The sequence below is a fragment of the Lingula anatina genome, chromosome 2 (assembly GCF_051362555.1).
Source record: "Lingula anatina isolate TDL-2025a chromosome 2, LinAna3.0, whole genome shotgun sequence".
NCBI lineage: Eukaryota > Metazoa > Brachiopoda > Lingulata > Lingulida > Lingulidae > Lingula > Lingula anatina.
In genome coordinates this window covers 941,537-962,466 of record NC_141768.1, presented here as the reverse complement: position 1 = coordinate 962,466, position 20,930 = coordinate 941,537, and the positions used below count along the sequence as shown (strand labels likewise).

At 35.6% G+C, this 20,930-nt stretch overlaps 3 protein-coding genes across 4 annotated transcripts; 2 read left to right on the top strand and 1 right to left on the bottom strand.

Annotated features, from left to right (window-relative positions):
- The first annotated feature begins 3,258 nt into the window (after positions 1-3,258).
- LOC106170432 (integral membrane protein GPR180) lies at positions 3,259-10,205 on the top strand. Of its 2 annotated transcripts, none has more exons than XM_087005186.1 (5): positions 3,259-3,815; positions 4,528-5,068; positions 6,414-6,669; positions 6,844-6,981; positions 7,432-10,205. In XM_087005186.1, the coding sequence occupies exons 1-5, from the start codon at positions 3,337-3,339 to the stop codon at positions 7,596-7,598; spliced, it is 1,581 nt and encodes a 526-aa protein (XP_086861312.1). In that variant the 5' UTR covers positions 3,259-3,336; the 3' UTR covers positions 7,599-10,205. The 2 variants fall into 2 exon arrangements, with proteins under 2 accessions (XP_086861312.1, XP_086861311.1); XM_087005185.1 differs by having other exon boundaries at positions 6,844-7,001.
- Positions 9,934-11,220, bottom strand: LOC106170431 (uncharacterized). The gene is made up of 2 exons (XM_013550291.3): positions 11,085-11,220; positions 9,934-10,560 (listed from the first exon to the last, which is right to left on the bottom strand). The coding sequence occupies exons 1-2, from the start codon at positions 11,208-11,210 to the stop codon at positions 10,459-10,461; spliced, it is 228 nt and encodes a 75-aa protein (XP_013405745.1). The 5' UTR covers positions 11,211-11,220; the 3' UTR covers positions 9,934-10,458.
- A 116-nt stretch (positions 11,221-11,336) lies between these two features.
- On the top strand, positions 11,337-13,978 carry LOC106170430 (D-aminoacyl-tRNA deacylase 2). The gene is made up of 3 exons (XM_013550290.2): positions 11,337-11,496; positions 11,875-11,944; positions 12,652-13,978. The coding sequence occupies exons 1-3, from the start codon at positions 11,401-11,403 to the stop codon at positions 12,975-12,977; spliced, it is 492 nt and encodes a 163-aa protein (XP_013405744.2). The 5' UTR covers positions 11,337-11,400; the 3' UTR covers positions 12,978-13,978.
- Positions 13,979-20,930: the final 6,952 nt, after the last annotated feature.

Sequence of the window (20,930 nt, the reverse complement as noted above, 5' to 3'; positions counted from 1 at the left end):
TACTGGGGCAGAATATAAATACATTAGTAAGCTGTTGTCAAGGACTAATTTTAGCAGGTGGCTGCCTATTTTGGCAGCTTGTTTCCTATGAGAAATCACCAAAAATATATGACCTGCTAACTTTAACCAAGAAGTAAAACTGATCTAACAATAAATCATGACCACATTTTACACATATATTAAAAATCTTGGGCCTATAGTGGCAGAATATAAATACATTAGTAAGCTAGCTGTTGTCAAGGACTAATTTTAGCAGGAGGCATACCTATTTTGGCAGCTTGTTTCCTATGAGAAACCACCAAAAATATATGACCTGCTAACTTTAACCAAGAAGTAAAACTGATCTAACAATAAATCATGACCACATTTTACATATATATTAAAAATCTTGGGTCTACTGGGGCAGAATATACATACATTAGTAAGCTGTTGTCAAGGACTAATTTTAGCAGGAGGCATACCTATTTTGGCAGCTTGTTTCCTATGAGAAACCACCAAAAATATATGACTTGCTAACTTGAACCAAGAAGTAAAACTGATCTAACAATAAATCATGACCACATTTTACATATATATTAAAAATCTTGGGTCTACTGGGGCAGAATATACATACATTAGTAAGCTGTTGTCAAGGACTAATTTTAGCAGGAGGCATACCTATTTTGGCAGCTTGTTTCCTATGAGAAACCACCAAAAATATATGACTTGCTAACTTGAACCAAGAAGTAAAACTGATCTAACAATAAATCATGACCACATTTTACATATATATTAAAAATCTTGGGTCTACTGGGGCAGAATATACATACATTAGTAAGCTGTTGTCAAGGACTAATTTTAGCAGGAGGCATACCTATTTTGGCAGCTTGTTTCCTATGAGAAACCACCAAAAATATATGACCTGCTAACTTTAACCAAGAAGTAAAACTGATCTAACAATAAATCATGACCACATTTTACAAATATGTTAAATAACTGGGGCCTACCGTGACAGAATATACATATATAAGTAAGCTGTTGTCAAGGACTTATTTTAGCAGGTGGCATACCTATTTTGGCAGCTTGTTTCCTATAACAAAACACCAAAAATATATGACCTGCTAACTTTAACCAAGAAGTAAAACTGATCTAACAATAAATCATGACCACATTTTACATATATATTAAAAATCTTGGGCCTATAGTGGCAGAATATAAATACATTAGTAAGCTGTTGTCAAGGACTAATTTTAGCAGGTGGCATACCTATTTTGGCAGCTTGTTTCCTATGAGAAATCACCAAAAATATATGACCTGCTAACTTTAACCAAGAAGTAAAACTGATCTAACAATAAATCATGACCACATTTTACATATATATTAAAAATCTTGGGTCTACTGGGGCAGAATATACATACATTAGTAAGCTGTTGTCAAGGACTAGTTTTAGCAAGAGGCATACCTATTTTGGCAGCTTGTTTCCTATGAGAAATCACCAAAAATATATGACCTGCTAACTTTAACCAAGAAGTAAAACTGATCTAACAATAAATCATGACCACATTTTACATATATATTTAAAATCTTGGGCCTACCATGGCAGAATATACATACATTAGTAAGCTATTGTGAAGGACTTATTTTAGCAGGTGGCATACCTATTTTGGCAGCTTGTTTCCTATAACAAAACACCAAAAATATATGACCTGCTAACTTTAACCAAGAAGTAAAACTGATCTAACAATAAATCATGACCACATTTTACATATATATTAAAAATCTTGGGCCTATAGTGGCAGAATATAAATACATTAGTAAGCTGTTGTCAAGGACTAATTTTAGCAGGTGGCATACCTATTTTGGCAGCTTGTTTCCTATGAGAAATCACCAAAAATATATGACCTGCTAACTTTAACCAAGAAGTAAAACTGATCTAACAATAAATCATGACCACATTTTACATATATATTAAAAATCTTGGGTCTACTGGGGCAGAATATACATACATTAGTAAGCTGTTGTCAAGGACTAGTTTTAGCAAGAGGCATACCTATTTTGGCAGCTTGTTTCCTATGAGAAATCACCAAAAATATATGACCTGCTAACTTTAACCAAGAAGTAAAACTGATCTAACAATAAATCATGACCACATTTTACATATATATTTAAAATCTTGGGCCTACCATGGCAGAATATACATACATTAGTAAGCTATTGTGAAGGACTTATTTTAGCAGGTGGCATACCTATTTTGGCAGCTTTTTTCCTATGAGAAATCACCAAAAATATATGACCTGCTAACTTTAACCAAGAAGTAAAACTGATCTAACAATAAATCATGACCACATTTTACACATATATTAAAAATCTTGGGCCTATAGTGGCAGAATATAAATACATTAGTAAGCTAGCTGTTGTCAAGGACTAATTTTAGCAGGAGGCATACCTATTTTGGCAGCTTGTTTCCTATGAGAAACCACCAAAAATATATGACCTGCTAACTTTAACCAAGAAGTAAAACTGATCTAACAATAAATCATGACCACATTTTACATATATATTAAAAATCTTGGGTCTACTGGGGCAGAATATACATACATTAGTAAGCTGTTGTCAAGGACTAATTTTAGCAGGAGGCATACCTATTTTGGCAGCTTGTTTCCTATGAGAAACCACCAAAAATATATGACTTGCTAACTTGAACCAAGAAGTAAAACTGATCTAACAATAAATCATGACCACATTTTACATATATATTAAAAATCTTGGGTCTACTGGGGCAGAATATACATACATTAGTAAGCTGTTGTCAAGGACTAATTTTAGCAGGAGGCATACCTATTTTGGCAGCTTGTTTCCTATGAGAAACCACCAAAAATATATGACTTGCTAACTTGAACCAAGAAGTAAAACTGATCTGACAATACGTCATGTCAATATTTTATGTTTATTACCTTTTGGGTGACCAAAAATCCACCTTTATCATAAAGATCGAATCAAAGGCTCGATATATGCGGTTAAGCAATTACTGCATTTTAAATCTTATTTCTTAGAAAAATACACTATATAATCATTCAAATTATAAACCTACACATTATCCCGGCTCATTGAGATTGATTTTGTAAAGTGTCATATCGATAAACATACAGTTTCTCCATAAAAGAAATCATGCCCAAATTTCGTCAGTGCGGAGCTGTCAACGACGTACTTATTTTCGCAGCGTACCTATTTTGGCAGCTATAGTGCCAAATAGTGCGGCGCGTACCTATTTTGGCAGCGTACCTATTTTGGCACAACACCGGCAGGATGTCACGTTCCTGAATTATAAATATGTTCCTTAATTTGACGTAGACAGATATGTATTTTGTAAACATATGGGCACTTTTTATCATTGCTGCCTCACAATGTTTGCCCCTGAATGCACTTCACGTGAAAGGAAGATGGAGAAGTACGGAATTCTACAAATTCTTTGCCAAGTTTGGCTTTCAGCAAACCGACGCTCACCATCAAGTGGACACTCAGGGGTACATCTACGGTAACATCACCTCCAACAACAATGTAACAACACCTCTAACCTTCGTCGTTGTCGACGGGGAATATTTCGTTGATTATTATACCAACCGGACTGTAATTCCCAGAGAAAAGGCATGTCCTCTTATGTTCAAGAAGATCGAGACCAAAGCTTGGGATTACAGCTGTCACCCGGACGGCAAGGAGGATTACCTGAGGAAGATACCGTGTGTAGCAGGCAGCCTCTGTGCTGAGGAGGATGACCCAGGGATAGTGGTGGATGGATATCAGTTTACATTCAGTGTACAGGACAAAATACAACCAAGGTAATTAGTGTAGGTAGTAGAGTAAGCACATTGTTGCAAAGCGGGCTTCTTTAGGTAGGCAATCTGAATTAGGTAAGGCCCCATTTCCATAGACACCATTGGTATACGTAGATTGATCCAACTCTATCGGGACTCTCACTGAGTGTAATCAGCTTAACTTAATGACACGCCTCCTGTTGTTTCCTAATATACTGATATAATCATCAGATTTTCTGTATTCTCCTCAACACTAGGAGGAGGGGTGTCATGCAGTTAAGCTGATTGCACTCAGCAAGAATCCCTGCAAAGCTGGATTGATCTACAAAGCCCAGTGGTGGCTATGGGAATGGCATCTAGAAACTGCACACCCTTTGATGTCTGCCATTAACAGGCCAATGTGTGAATGTAAGAAGTTGGTCAAGGATTGTTTCCTGACAAAGTACAAACCTGTGTTTAAGATCACCATGGCCCTATGGGCATCTTCCATTGTGTGCACCATTTTGTGCAGAAGTTCGTTTCTGGGTGGGATACATAATATTTCATTCTTCTCTCATTCAGTTTACAGTAAGGGAAGCAGATCAGTTTTTTGGTTTAAAAAATGACTAGCTGGAACAAAACTGAAATATGTTATAAATTACTGTGATACAGTTGTGTTGGAGTAAGTTAATGATCATCTGTCATTGCTGTAAATATATGCTATATCATATTATATAGCTCATCTTTATATTTCTAGGTTCTGGTTCACAAGTGGAGCCGCCTGTTACTTAAACTCCTCCAGCTGTATCTGGACTCACAACGAAGACCAAGACATCTACATTGACTTTGACATCTGGTTTGTCAATGGGAATCCCTACACAAAACACTTCAATCCATTTGAGCATCAATTTTCCTTTGAGATGCATGATGTGGTGGAAATCCACCTGGTGTTCTTTCTTCTCTACTTAATCCTGGTCCCCATCCAAGTCAAGGCTCTCCTTAGTCAATCCCACCCAATAACAAAGTTGTTAACAGTCTGCATGACGATGGAATTTCTTGGAGCTTTCTGCAATGTTGTTCATGTGATAAAATTTGCTTATGACGGAGAGGGAGAAGAAGTGATGAAACATATAGGCAACTTCATTGACATGGTGGGCCAGTGTATGCTGGTCTTGTTGTTGTTACTTATAGCCAAAGGATGGGCAATCACACGGACAGAACTCACACATAGAAAACTGCTGTTTGGTATCTGGGGAGCATATGCACTCGCTAATATGTTTTTATTTATATGGAACTTGGTAAGTATGATAAATATTTCTTTTATTAACATTATGCATTATATTCATTATAAATGTACTGATCCATTTCAAGACATGTGCTAACATGTAATTATACTAGAGATATTCTATTCCCTTTAACAAATTCTCCAAGTTTTGTTCCTGCTGTCTTGTAAGTTAATTAAGATGACTTCTTACTCAGTACTTAGTAGCACTATTAAGTTGTCTATCTCTCAAAGTGGACTAGTTTTGTTAAGTATACTACTCATGTGAAAAAGGCATTACACAGAGGCTGGTTGGGGATGTACAGTTATAATGAATTATCCTCTCACTGTGTATTTGCATTATTAATGAGTGGTTTTCAACACATTTTTCAAGTGTTTGTCAAGGAAGAAAACAGCAATGCAGGAAAAAAATATGTCAATATTTGCTCATTGGCACCGTATATCTCATTTCATATATCTCATGGCCCTTGTATCTCATTTTAATTTCTATGATAACTATTTGAATCTGGCAAAATGAGATCCATCATCTTGATAAATACTGGTGTGTTGACTTAAGACATACTGAATTATTCACTGACCTGTGGAATGTTTGATGATATTTATATCAGGGTTTCTTTTATATTGTTAATATTGTCAAAATCAAAGCAGTAAGATGAAGTCTGCTGTTTTTATTGTAAACCAATGTAAAAAATCATGTTGTAGGTTTGTTTTAGATTGACTTCCTAGAATCTGATTTAGGATTGTGTCACTGGGGACTTACCCTACTTCTGTTTTTTCATAATTTTCAAAAGAGCAGATGATCAATACCATGTGCATCGCTAGTATATATATCAGAGGCAATATTGAAAAGGTCAGATTATTATTTGTACATTGATATTAATTAGGGACACTATATCTTGTGTACATACATATTCCCCAGAGAGAACATGTCTGTAGAAGAAATGTCAGTGCTTGTATGCTCACTGCTGTGAATTCTTTAACTGCTGATATGAAAATGCCTGTAACACGTACATGGCTGTATGTCTTCGATGGGGGTGGGTGGGGTTGGGTGGGGGTTCTTTCCCCCCCCCCCACCCCCCCCCCCCCACCCACCCACCCACCCAATCCGATGATATCAAAGTTATCCATTGCTATATTTTAATCAATTGGACCAAAATGATATTTCCATGAAATAAATAAATTAATCTTGGTTGAATTGTTTGGCATATTACCATAAATATGGAGTAGTAGCTATATTGTATCAGTTTCTTAAGTATAAATGAGGAGTATATTTTCATTAACAGTTGCTGTGAAGTAGAAGAGTAACAGCATCATGCCTTTCTATGAAAGCCATTTTCAGACGATTTTTTTTAAATTTTCAGACAGAAATTGACATTATCTCAGACATAGACGAGTGGCAGACGTGGCCTGGCTACCTCATCCTAGCCTTCCGCATGTGTATCATGGCCTGGTTTATGTTTGAACTGCAGTCAAGCTTTGCCTTGGAGAGGGGTCAGGAGAAAACCAGGTTTTATCTCCACTTTGGAGCAGGCTTCTTGGTCTGGTTTATCTACCTGCCTATCTTAGTGCTCATAGGCTCACAGCTTTCAGCTTTATGGAGGTTCAAAACCATGCTAAGTAAGTGTAGTTAGTGGAGTTATAACATAGGAATATTTGTAATTAGTTTGTTTACATATGAAAAAAGATATGGCCAAATTAAATGAACAAAAGTGGCACTTCTTTTAAATAAGTTTTCTAAAGTTGAAACCTGTGTTGAGGCTTTATGGCAAAATTATTATTATTATTTATCAGGTATAATGTATGGATCAGATTTCCTTGCCTTTGCCATATTGGTTCATTTGCTGTGGCCCACGCGGAGTGCAATCTACTTCAACCTAGATAACAGGTTTAACAGGCGACAGTGGGACATGAATGAGCTGAAAATTACAGGTATTAGGGGAGAACTTGAGGTAGTTCATTTACATTATATTTCATTATATAACATTACATTTATATGTGGAATTTACAGAAAGTTTAAGTTTGTTAATAAAACTATAGGGAGGGGGGGAAAGATAATAACATTTATTACATTTATATGTGGAATTTACAGAAAGTTTAAGTTTGTTAATAAAACTATAGGGGGGGAGACCCCCCCCCCCCCCCCCCCATTTTGGCAGGAAAAGTCCTGTTCTGAATCAAAGTTTGATTAAGGTTCTATGCCATTTCTCATGTTGAGTTAGCAAGGAATTAGATATCTTATTCTTTGGGTCAACTAAGGGTGTAAAAAGGTCCACGTTTTCAGAAATAGAACTCTTTAGAATTGCTGGCTACAGGCCTACGCTGTCACCAATTGCTCAGCTTATTTTCAAGTTGTAAATGTACCATGTTTGTCTTGCACAGGGCTCCTCAGTGACTCTGAAGATGAAAACATCGAGATGTCTCGACTGGTCTCCGATTCTGAAGAATTACAGGATGAAAGAAAACCTAGTGGAAGAAGTTATAAGAATGGTTTTATTAGCCCCAGCTCTAGGGCTCTACTGGGAACTATGGAGGAATCGGAGATGTGAAAAAATAGTTATAAGGGAAAAAAGAATCTCTAGTTTATTTTTCACAGTAGCATTGTAGAATATTCATCGGTACCATATAAAAACTCTGTAATTTATTACTTAGACTTTATATATATATTGAGGCATACTGTCTGGATGTTTTGCTTTTCAAATAAACAGCAGTACAGGGCTAGTAGGTACAAATCTGCATTTATCATTGTGGACATATTTGCTTATTTTAATAGTTGTTGCATTAATGCAATATAGTTCTGTGCTCTCATTTAGAGAGCACATTTGACAAAGGATTCTTGCCTCCCAAGAGTGCTGGCCCAGCAGGGGCAGAGCAATTAAATCTTGACACTTTTGCAAGAGAGTCTGGACATATTTAATCCATGGACTAGTTTGCCTACTGATCACCTAGTTCAGAATGCAGCCTTACATGACAATCATTACTTAAATATTTAGTTCATTATTAACTCCCCAGCCTCTTATGCTCCTCACAAGTTATTGAAATGTTGGGTTCCAATTTTTAAAACTTCGAATTCTGTCATATTTCCAGATAATGTACAATCTGCAGAATTAATATGAAGTCCATATTTTCAGTGCCGCATTCCTTTCCGTATTTGGTTGTGTAACAGGAATACAGGTAGCCTTACTGCCATTATTGTCTTGTATAAACATTATTATTATTATTATTATTGTATGGCTGTTTTGCTTTCTGTTGAATCCTTCATCCAAGAATATAATATTTCCTCAGTTGTGCATGAGAATATGCATGTGGTTATGGAAACTAGCTTGAATTTTATATGCAAATGTAGATTTGATTTTCCTGGGATGTTTTTTTTTCTTATGTTACATCTTTTTAAACTGTATAACATTTTTTAAATTAAAATATTAATTTGAGTTCATGTTTTAGCACCAGAGGCTGACTGGACTCCACGCTGAAAAGTGCAAGCAACTGCATGTGTGTGTGTGTGCGTGCATGTGTGTTACACAAAACCATTGTATTTCCCCATTTTCATTGGAAGGTGAAGCATATTGTTTCATGGAACAGAAGACAGTAAGTTAGAGATATATTAACAAGTTCTCTAGAAAATGTAACAATGAAAGTGCAATTGTGTGGTATGAAGCTGTGAAAGTCATTTTTGGAAGAAATTCTGTCAGACTTGTTAGAGCATATTTAACACAGCTCACATGTGCAAAGATGGTTGTGATATATATTGATAGCCCAAAAGCCATGTGGTTACATGCAATATATGGGTGCTTCAACGACAGGTGCTTGCATATTGTTCATGTTTTGAAAAAGATTTCCATATAACCATAACTTATGTCAAGAAAATAGTGAGCTGCTTAACCATGTACAGAAAGATGTGTGTCAATTTGTCTGTCACATACAGTTGATGATAGTAAATATTTACACATACAGTTGATGATAATAAATATTTACACTGTTTACTTTGAAAGAAGTAGTGTTTGTAGTTGGTAAACATGCATGCATCTATCCTGGCAAACATGCTGAAAACTTTGAAAAACAACCAGGCAATCAGGCCGGCAGTTATGAAAATTTTCCCAGATTAAAGGACATTTGCCAGACTAGCTGTAAATTCAACATTGTTGCTGGTCTCTTGGACTGACTGAACACAATTTTCTACCTGGTTTTTGAGAATATTTTTTTTCAGTCATGAGAGATGTCAACAGTGTCAGCATGCCCGCCATCTTGTCCAGTTATATATAAATGCTAACAGCAATGGATAGTTTATGTATACATTTGAATTTTATCTGCAAGTTACGAATAATCTTTTTTTCCTCTGGTAATTATAATCTTATGTCAGTGTAAATATTAATGTATGAATGCACACACAACACATACGTGTTTATGTGTACGTGTTTATGTATTATACATTGCCATATGTGCCATTGTATGTATAGATTCCATCATCTTTACAGCTGCAAGTTCTCAAAGAAATTTTCATCTCTTATAAATATCTCCATTATATATATCAAAACTTTTAAATTAGCCATAATTCCAAGTTCATAATTTAACGTAGTTTCCATAATAATCTCAACATCTGATTGAGTTCAAGTTACATTCTATGATGGTATTTGGTCATAAAAAAGTCCCGGTCCCCACCATCTAGTCAGTAATTCAGCTCTAGTTAAGGGAATATTTTGAAATAATTATTCAGTAACATCGAAGACGCCTTATATTTAACATTTTAATGGTTCAAAGGGAGAAGTAGTTTACTTTTATACTAAAAGTACATGTATATCAGCCTCTGTTTTGTGAATTCATCATTAACTATAGGTATGTACAGTGCTAGTAGTGGATGATACGAAATTATTATAAGAAAAGAAATAAGATAAACAGCATTTAATTCTATCAATATGATAGTTTATATTTTGTGATGCATGACTTTATGTCTACAAGACAAAGGATAAACTCTTGTAAGACATATTGCATCAAATAGTGTTCATAATGCAGATTTTAAAAGACATCTCGAGGTGTGGCCATTAGTCATGTTATATATGTATTGATCTTTAAGAAGAAAGTTGTACAGACTGTGCATAGAAAAATCTGTCACAACCGTTTCTAGCATGGCAAAGAAAAATAAAGCAAGAATTATGATACATGTAGCATTTTGAGTTTTCTGCATTTTCATTACATTACGCTGGATTTCTAGAAAAATATGTGAGCTCTACGGCTTGCATATTGTGGTTGTCTGCTGACTGCAGTCCAATATCTGTTTCTTTGCATTCTAATAGTCTCTGAAATGTTTTAAGTTTACAGCATCTTGAAAGAGAGCTACAATTGCACTCGTTCTTACAGATTTTCTATTGTACAATGTATCTACTGGGCATCATTAACTATTAACTATTATGGTCAAGTCTTCTTTTTCTGCTTTTCATAGTTTTCCACACATGCCTTGAAAGCCTTCACTTGCTCCTGGCACTTTCTCCAATCTTTGGTATCAAACATACAATCCTAAGAGGAAATCAAAATTGCAGATTAATTCCCAAACATAATTAATATAGCAATCCAAATTACTAATATATCACAATTATATATATATTAATGTTAAGATAGTTAAGTGCCAATGTACAATTCCTTTTCCCAATGACATATGTTAAATTGAGGTACTTTCCTGACAAATGAACAGATTTAAGAATGTATTGAGCGCAGAGAGTAAGAAAGAGTTGTTCAAATAATGGCGCTTACGCAACATGGGTTTTCTGGTTGCATAAATCCTAATTCACTTTTCTCTCTTTTTTAAAGGATCTAGACCATTTTCATAATAAAGCTGTTGACATAATGTACACTACGAATATTTATGCTAGCTTTGAATTTTAGTAACTAGTGATTCGTAATTATTGTGCCCAAACCCAATTCTGCTAGCTCACATTAGCTACTGGTACAGTAGACTACAGTTGTTAACCAACGTAAACTTGCACGCGAAATAAGTCATATGTTTAACAATAAACTTATAAAATGCATTATTGTTCTCTTACTTGGACCGCTAAATGTTTATCCATGCATCCCATCTCTTTTAATCTTTTGTCAACAAGATCGTCGTCCTCATCATCGTTATCTGAGACTGGTTTTCGTGAACGATCATGTCCCATGGGCGCAGCCATCTTTACATCGCTTATATCATAATAAAATACCAACAAAAGAATGTAGTAAACTAGCAATAAGGGACTTATACAAAATCAACAAAATCAAAATGGCATTTGAAAAAAATAGATTTTATATTTCTTAATTTTTTAATGATTTCAGTTACAGACAGTATAATTCTGTTGTTGTAAGCGGTTAGTTAATACAGACATGGAAACTTCAGCAAGAATTGTAATACAGCAGTGTCTTGCTGCTACTTTACGTCTTAACCCAGAGTCAGAAGTCAGTGAAGCTGAGTATGCGAAGGTATCGAAACTTTAAACTTCCAACCGTAAAACTTAATTTACTATATATAGACCCATCTTCTCAGTAATTCATTTAATGTGCTTAAAATATTTACCCACTAATCTGCAAGTGCCTTACAATATTCAAATTGTATTTGCCTTACAGGAAGTTACAGTGCACATGTAGCTCCTCTTTTATCTATCTATTTTTCCCCTAGAATTTTTTCTCCGTTTCTACCAATAATGTGTCTGCTTCATGACACATTATTGACTGTGACATTATAATTGAGGTATAATATACACAGCATTTTTACTTTAAAATTTCAATACTGAGTACATTTTTAAAGAAAAAATGCCTATTGATATATTTGTTCATTGTTTGTTTTATTTTTGTTCACAGATTAAACAGGGAGTGGTTGTATTTGTGTGTTTCCTCAAAGGTGCCAATAAAGAACTTGTAGAAAAGATGGGTAAGTATTTACCTACAATGTACATGGGTGTAACCAGGCATACGCACGGATGCACTGTGCGTACAATTTTTTTAGCCAACCATGATATTATTCTCCATAAATTCAGTGTATTTTTTATGGAATATAATCGTACCTGGGAATTTTCAAAATCTTTGCGTACAATTTTAAAAGGTCTGGTTACGCTCCTGATGTATATACATAAACATGAAAATTAAGTCAGTTTGAATCTAGAATAAAGGAGATGATATTGATACACATACTAGTGATTGTTGTAATTTTTTAATTCTGTCCCTATTTATGAAAAAATGCACAATTTATATATATACATGCACATGTGCTTACACACAAGTGTATGAGCCATAAAACAGCTTTTGGTGTCACCTTAAACTAGCACAGTACAGATGGTAACAAACATCTACAGTACTTAGTATGTTTTCTGCTATAGTTCATTATGGAAATTGGCATAGTTTTTAACAAGATAACACAGATGAGATTTCAGCTTCGAGAACTCTGGGTGACTTATGGTATATTGTGAATACAGTTTGTTTTGTAGTGATTCACTAATTAATTATATTTATTTTTACCTGAGGAACATTTGTTATAAAAGTCATCTCATTATTGTGGAAGATAAATTATATGTTAACCATGATTTTTCCTCAATAAATAAGGTTTAATGAACAAAATGAATTAAAATTATTTATTTTCAGTAAAACAAGTTCTTGGTATCAAGCTGTGTGAAGGAAAAGATGGAAAACTAACCTCTATCACAGACCTTCCAGGAGATTTACTAATCATCCCTCAAGCTTGTCTTGGTGGTAAACTGAAAGGAAAGTCTGTCCAGTATCACTCTATCATAAATAAGACTGATGGCAGTGACCTCTATAGGACTTTTGTTGAACTATGCACAGACTCTTTTCAACAGACCAGTGCCATGCAGGAGGCAGGTTGTGTAGTAAAAAGTGGAGTGTATGGAAATAGACAGGTGTTAAATATGGAAACTAATGGACCTTTTACACATATTGTTGACTTTTAAATAAAACTTCAGTTATGTGTTATTTTTGTTTTTAATATTTTCTCTTTCATATATTATATGCAAAGGATATTGTCCTACCAAGTAATACAATTAATGTACTTGATAACAGTTATTGTCATCATGAATCAAACACAACCAGTGTGATGTAAAGGTCTGTGTTTGCGGAATGTTGCAACCTTAATCTGTGACTTCAGCCCTAAATGACCATCTATCTAGCTAGAGACATATCTGTGAAAAGATCTATCACTCGCCCTGGTAGAGGGTAGAATATTGCCTTCATAAACAGACAATTTTGATCACTTTACATGCAGGCCATGTAAAGGTTGATTTTGTTGTCACAGACAAGGAGACAGGGATTCCATTTGTTAGTATTTGGACTTGTTCTGTTGGTTTTTCTCTTACCCAGGGGCAGCTCTAGAGATATTTTCTGACAGTCTTCCAAATTATCTTTGTTGATCCATCCTCCATTTTTGACAGTCTTCCAACAGAAAAAAATTAGATACTTGTCAATGTAAATCAATCTGCCCATGTTACCTGTGGCCACATAGTAGTCACCTTGTTAAAGTGGTGGTCTTGAGGAGGGCATATTGCCGCATAACCAGGGGCGGATTGAGGCTGTCTTCTGGGTCTTCTGGAAGACGGTCAGAATTTCAAGTTTACATTGACAGGTATCTAATTTTTTGCTGTCGGAAGACGGTCAAAAATGGAGGATGGATCAACAAAGATAATTTGGAAGACTGTCAGAAAATATCTCTGGATCCACCCCTGATTACAGCTAGCACCTGCAGGTTCTGCAATTGAGCAAGACCAAAAAGTGTCTCTGTAGATTCATCGTTATTGGCAGATCTGCCCATAAGGAAAAATGAAAGTAGCTCATTACAGTCAAGTTTTTATTTGCAATAAACAATAAAGGCTATATTTTCAATCTTTTCAGTTACTTGCATTTACTGTGCACAGAAATTGGCAGACAAATAAATAATTTACACATGGTATTTGAATGATTTGGCATTCATGTTCATCAGTTATAATTGAATTTATCTTTTTCTTTGCTCCACAGGCTGTAATATCAAAATAGAAAGTACATATACAGGTACATAGATGTTATAGAAATGGAATGGATAAAAAATTGGAAGTTTCATACTATTTGGTTCACCATATATACATGGTTGGGGTCCTGTTCATATGAGAAGCTTGGCATTCTGAGTGAAATTGTCCGTTATTGTCTGGCTTCATAAAAGCTTTGTATTTTCATTTACCTCAACTTATTCACCATATTCATATGAATTTACCAGATGTTTTGTCTTTAAGTGGTCTCCACATGAATTCATAACAATATCTCCCTAATGTAACCATGGGATTTCTACTTTTTTTCATTACAGATGTTAAAGCCTGCATATTAAAGTAATATCAAGGTGTTCACAACAGTGGCTAGATTTAAATACAAAGAACTGGCTTTTTGTCAGTCAGCGTAACGACCACGAAATGACTTACATTGCAATTAAAAATTAAGTCCTAAGTTGATCAGTTTTCCTATTTTAAGTCTCAAGTTATCATGCCTGAGCAACGAAACAAATGTAAGACTGATCCTCAACAACTTTGACAGATGCTCCGCTAGGAATAGTCGACTATCTACGTGACATTCTTAATGAAAATAGAAATACTTTTGAGATTTGACATTTCAATGTCTCCAAACGATAATTGCAACTGACTGTCCGCTTTTTGAGACAGGAGATTGCCTTCACCTTTGTTAACTCGATGCTTCCGTTGACAAGAAGATAGAAACAGAACACATCTCTCTCGATGCCGTTGCAGTAGGTATTTTTGGCTGTGTGATAAATCATGTTGTCTGGTTCCTTGTGAGAGAGACCGTAGTTAAATTCTCACTGCTGACAAGACAACGCACTTGCTGTTTATTTATTTATTATAATTTTTATTATTTATTTATTTATTTATTTTATTTTTTTTTTGGGGGGGGGGGAGTATAAATAGGCGTATATACTGTTACCCATGTAAATATATTTTGGCGAAAGTAAAACACCAAAACGCCAAAAAGTTTTGGAACCGACCCCATGCAAAGAGGGCAATTGTCGGCTTCGCATCCAAGGCCTGTCATTCCTAAAAAAACTGACCACAAAATAATATAACTTTACTATGGACGCAGACGTGTACTTGTTGCTGCAGAACTGTGATGTTTGTGCTATAGTTTATCTAGAATACTGAATAAGTGAGTTACAAAAATATTTATATTTTGAATTCCGTGTTACAAATTTGCATATTTTCCTTCTTAAAGACCACAAAGAGCGATTTATAAAATACTCTTATGCAGAAAATAGCGTTAAAGAAAAAAAAAACTGATGTGAGTAGATTACATTTTGAATCATAATTACGTAATAAGCTTAAATTTTCCCATCTCAAAGCAGTTTAAGCAGTTATAATTCAATGATACTACTATACCACCGGTATATAAGTATGTGAATATTATATTCTGTATTACAGAACAATATATGTCTAATGTCACGTGAAGGAATATTCCACATTACGTGTCACTCATTACAAAAGCAGTGCGGAGATATATATAATCATATCCCAAAGCCCTGATGCACGCCAAGTCATAAGGAAATAATTGTTATCGATTGGTAGCACGTAGAGCTGTAAATGAAAAGAAAAATTACGAATGTGATAAATAATTCTGATCACGAAACAAAAAAGAAAAAAAAAGGAGGAAAAGTGTTACAAAAGATGAATGACGTGTAATTAAAAAGCTTTAACTGTCCAGTTTTTGTGTATAAATACAGCGTCAATCTGTTATCACAAACATAGCCTACATTATTCAAGAGAAGACCTCCCATGTCAACGGACACCCTGTATAAAATATGTTGTAATGATATCTTTGAAATTTGCAAATCAAAGTGCAATCCACACGCAAATTAAAATGCGTTAAGAGAGTAAGTCAAAAACTATTAAGGGGTTTATGAATCGTAATGCCCTTAACGCCTGTATATAATATGACCTTGGTGAGCGAAAAAAAGGTGGTAAGAGTTCCAGGAAAACTGACTATTGACATTTAAATGTCCATCTGATAATTACGTACCTTTAAAATAGGCCTAATTGTATTCTTTCTGGCACCATTACAGTTTTAGATGTTGTATTAAGCACATTGATCAGTCACCTAAGACGCTTCGTGTACATAACACAGCCGTTAATTGGATTGTATCAATGTTTTTTTTTTCTTAAGCCTTTTGCTCACAGCGACAAAACAAAGCGTACAAGACAGAAAGAACTGTCGCAGTATGAAGACTGCGTCTATAAGGAATAAGCTGTGTCACGGTATAAATATAGCTGATATTCTGTTCAGCGTTTGACAATGGCTGAAAACAACAAAGCGTGCAACAAGATCGGTTGCTAAGCGACGAAGTCCGGTAAATAGTTGTAGCAATATCGTCTTCATATAAACGAGGAGGAGACTACACCAGATTATCTTACCTGCCACGCCTAAGTCTCTCTGCAAGACGCCAATCTAAAAATGAAACAAATGGCGGTGGAGCTACATGTATTCAGGGAGCGAAGGCTGGGGAATATTTAATCAGAAGACAATGTTTAGAACCATTTTGGTGTTGTATTGTACCATCAGCCTGTCAACTGACGTCTTTTCAAGTGAGTGAAAAGAACACATTTTTTGCATGGCAGTTTGCCATTGTCATTGTCATTGCACAATGATACTGTGCTTGTATGTGGCATATTAGTATTGTTTTTTGCTTGGCAGTTTGCCATTGTCATTGTCATTGCAAAATGACACTGTTCTTGTATGTGGCATATTTGGTACTGTTTTTGTTATAGATCTGTCAAATGTATACAATGACGGCCTCTACTTATATCATTAATAAATCTGACATATTGGTGTGTGTAAGTGACGTCATGATGCACGTGCTGTTAAATCTGCGTGTGTCACTGTACAGTGAGCGTGAAAATGTTACTTTATCTATTTATTTGTTTGCGTCTTAATACGTGCAAATCTGGTGGGGAGCCAGTTCTAGACTGGTAGATATATATAAAACTGCTTACAAAAATCAATAGAAAAATTTAGTTGTTGAACGGGAAACTGACATTACACGCTGCTTGTGGCAAGGTAGCTTTGTTTTCATATTTAATGTACATGTATTATATACGGTTATATGTGAAACATTTTGTGGTAAAGCTTATAATAAAACACACGGAGAAAGCAACCTGAAGTCTGTCAGATGAGCTGACTGATATACAGATGAGAAATTGTTGACATGCGTATTGATTTCTTTGGCAAAGAAAATGTTCAACAGGTCTTCATTTATTAAATGCATAGCGTATCTCTCATTATTCATATTCTGTCCAGCGTTCCGACATTTATCATTTTAAAACAAATTGTCTTACCACGTTTAAAAATACCAAATACCATTTGAAAGACCGGAACTTAAGCAACGAATTGACAAAATATTCTCTGTGTCGTAGATCCTATTCCCATAGATTTTAGATCGATCTATCCATGTGGGGAGTCTCACTAGATTACTGTCAGCTTAGCCGACTTAAGCGTCTGTCCCGCCTACTAAAAGCTGTAAGGGGGTAATTAACTACGGTGCGCGCTCGGCTGACTGCAATTTAGCGTGAACCCCCAGGGAGTTAGGTCGATCTAAATCTAAATCTCTGGATCGATCTAATTCTCTGGGAATGCACCCTTACTCACGCAGTTATACGTGCTGTGAATCATACATTTTACAAATTCAAGACAGAGTCCATTAATCATAAGTCCTATCCTATCGAAATGTCAGATAATCCAAGTATCAAATGTCAGTCATTTGACATTCAAGACAAAAAAAAACGCGAGTCAGAGTCTTTATTTAGCAGAAAATGAATTATCCTATCCAAGATCGTTAAGAAAAAGAACACGTATGTTTGGATTTTGAACGATTTTAATTACAACATCGGAATTACACGTACTACCAAAATGAATATAGTCAAATATAATCTTCTTAAAGATCCATATTTCCATAAAAATCCATAAAAGTCAATTTTGCCGCAAAAGCCGACCAAATGCCAGCATATAGTTGCAACGAGTATGACTGAAAGAATTACCAAAAGACACCGTTTAATATTACCCAAAAATGATATTTGAACGGATTTTGCTGCAAGCCATCTATGCTGTATATACATGTAAATAGGGCAGATAAGTAGGTTAAATTTACGACCGGAAATTTGAAGAAAGGAGCAGTTTAAAGATTTTTTATGGTTGATCGAGTGATTTATTTAGTTTATCCCTTGGCATGTCGAATTTATTTGAGTCGTATAAGAAACAAGTAAAAACGGTTAATATGCATTACTGGGAATCAACGCTCCACGCTTCATGTTCACCTTTATATTTTGCTACAAAACTTTCCGTATACAATAGTCTAACGCACGGTGTTTATTTTAAGGCAATTTTTTAATTGAAGATTAAATGAAAATTAAAAATAAGCCTTACATCCTGATATAATTCGGGTCGGTCGTAATGCAGTTATCTAATACGCAGGTTTTGTGCATAAAGACTTTCTTATTTACATGTGTCACATGTCATATATATGTATTACATGGCAGGTGTAAAGTGTTATAATCAGTGCTCTTTATTCCATATCTTATGGCTCAGAAAATACAAAATAGCGGTGGAAATATCCTAATTTTATTACATTTATTAATATTTAGAGCATACACCCCGTCAAATTCGGTGTTTCACTGTGATTTCCACAGAGGTAAAGATACACACACTGGACAATAGAAGTGTCACCCTTACTGAACCAATACTTTGGGGGAGATAAATGACTGTGGAATGATAAGCTCCTGGTATCATTTTACTAACGTCAAATTTCACAAAAAGACCAACAATACAATTCCATGGTACAGCGGTTTTATACTCATTAGTCACATTATAAGTAGACCAGGCATTATAACTTTGATGACTCTGATTCAGGGGGCGACACTTCTATTGTCCAGTGTGTGTATGTCTATTAAATTGAAAAGACACCACCAAATATAACCAAATTTACACACAATTAGCAATTAAAATGGGCTTGTTAATGGTCACGTGTCCAATAGCGTGTTTGAACCCATTCCCAGAGATTAGATCGATCCAACTAGATCGACCTAACTCCCTGGGGGTTCACGCTAAATAGCTGTCAGCCGAGCGGGCACGAAAGTTAATTACCCCCTTACAGCTTGTAGTAGGTGGGACGGACAATTAGCCGGATTATCTGACAGTAATCTAGTGAGGCTCCCCACGGGGATAGATCGATCTAAAATCTATGGGAATGCGCCCTTTGTCTACCACGTACTGTACTGCTTCCTGTAGGCGGCGCGACAAGCCTTCATCAAGGGTAACAATTCTGTTTTGTGGGATATTGTCCCATTTTCCTTAAAAGTTTGCGCAGTTGGTCCAGATTATTTGGGAATTGGTTTTCTGCATTGCACACTCCAATTCATGCCACAAGTGCTCAGCAGGCCGAATATCAGGGTTCAAAGATGGTTGCGCCACGCTCAGAACGCTGTGTTTCTGCTACAAATACATCTCTCCAAATATCACTCCCCAGACGAGCGCTGTGAGCAAGTGAGCTGTGCTGATAAAGTGGGGGTGGGACAACATTTTTGACCAATGTCAAAAAAGTTCACTATGAATCAAAATTTGATCTGGGCTCTGTTTCATTTCTTTAATTATCTTATAGGGGGATAAAACGGGGGATAAAATTATAAGAAATGACCCCCCCCTCCAAATTGCTGACCACAACGCTACCAATGCGATATTTGCATATCGGCAAATATCGCATTGGTAGCGTTATTTCCTCTCTCTTACAGGAGTTCAGTATTTGCAGCTGTTTTTGGCTTTAATTTTCATGTTTCTGAATTGTCATTTATATTCATATCTGTTAATATGGCATTTATATTCATATCTGTTAATATGGCACAGGGTGTCGGTTTAGCCTAACGCGTAAACTCTTAAATCGATTCCAGCCGTTTTTTACATTTTACAACAACATAGGGGTTTTATTTATTTATTTATTTATTTATTTATTTATTTATTTATTTTTGCACAAGTTGTTTATTTACTGTACATCAACAACATAATGCGTATAAACCACCCCATGCAGCAGCACGTGCGGGCTACCCGACCCAAATTAATTTTCTGCAAAGAGAAATACCAGGCAAAGAAACGTGAAACCGCGTCCTTGGAAAAGAAGTCGAGCTCATGTAAAAAATACTTCCATTTACGTCAAAAAAAGAACCGACGCAGGCGATGTTGAAATGCTTCAGGTGGAGTTGCAGATTACAAAAAAAAACGGTTTTTACAACCCTGGCTATGAAAAAGGCAAAATGCACATGTAATAAACCCTGATTTGTAACTTTGGCAAGATTATGAATTAGGCTCAGGGACCCGGGGGGAGGTCCAAAAACCTAAATCCGCACCCTCCTTCTGAAAAGTGGCAATGTAAAATATGCCATGTGGAATGACGATAGATTGAAAGTGTCTGTGAATAGCATGAAAGAGAGGTTTGAGGACTGGAATGTGAGATACATTATAGATAGAGATTAAGGGGAAATTTCCCGATTGTGGAATTGGTATGTCAATAAATTCGGATTTCAATTGTTTAAAAACCGTGTAAACAACTTATTTCCAGTTTTTCCTTCTACATGTATATACTTGACTTCGTCAGGCCAAATCAATGATTTTTATCTTTAAGATGAAGTATGGTCATTTTAAACTACAATAGTTTTAACGTGTTTGCAGTAGACTGTCTCCCTGAACCACAAAAAGAACTCTGTTCAGTATGCATGCTACACCTCGAACGCTAAGGGCAATTTAACTGTCCGCATTGAATTTGAAAAGATAGATGGAGCAGACCCGACAAACTGCAGAGTCTGAAGTTGGCAAAATTGGAGCAAATTGCTTTATTTCTTCTG

Bases quoted from the DNA above. Each gene is read 5' to 3' on its own strand.
- LOC106170432 (XM_087005185.1), top strand. From the start codon at position 3,337: ATGTATTTTGTAAACATATGGGCACTTTTTATCATTGCTGCCTCACAA. The intron at 3,816-4,527 runs GTAATTAGTGTA...TTATATTTCTAG, and splicing joins CAGGACAAAATACAACCAAG to GTTCTGGTTCACAAGTGGAG. The intron at 6,670-6,843 runs GTAAGTGTAGTT...ATTATTTATCAG, and splicing joins GAGGTTCAAAACCATGCTAA to GTATAATGTATGGATCAGAT.
- LOC106170431 (XM_013550291.3), bottom strand. From the start codon at position 11,210: ATGGCTGCGCCCATGGGACATGATCGTTCACGAAAACCAGTCTCAGAT. The intron at 10,561-11,084 runs GTAAGAGAACAA...ATTTCCTCTTAG, and splicing joins ATAAACATTTAGCGGTCCAA to GATTGTATGTTTGATACCAA.
- LOC106170430 (XM_013550290.2), top strand. From the start codon at position 11,401: ATGGAAACTTCAGCAAGAATTGTAATACAGCAGTGTCTTGCTGCTACT. The intron at 11,497-11,874 runs GTATCGAAACTT...TTTTGTTCACAG, and splicing joins GTGAAGCTGAGTATGCGAAG to ATTAAACAGGGAGTGGTTGT. The intron at 11,945-12,651 runs GTAAGTATTTAC...ATTTATTTTCAG, and splicing joins AGAACTTGTAGAAAAGATGG to TAAAACAAGTTCTTGGTATC.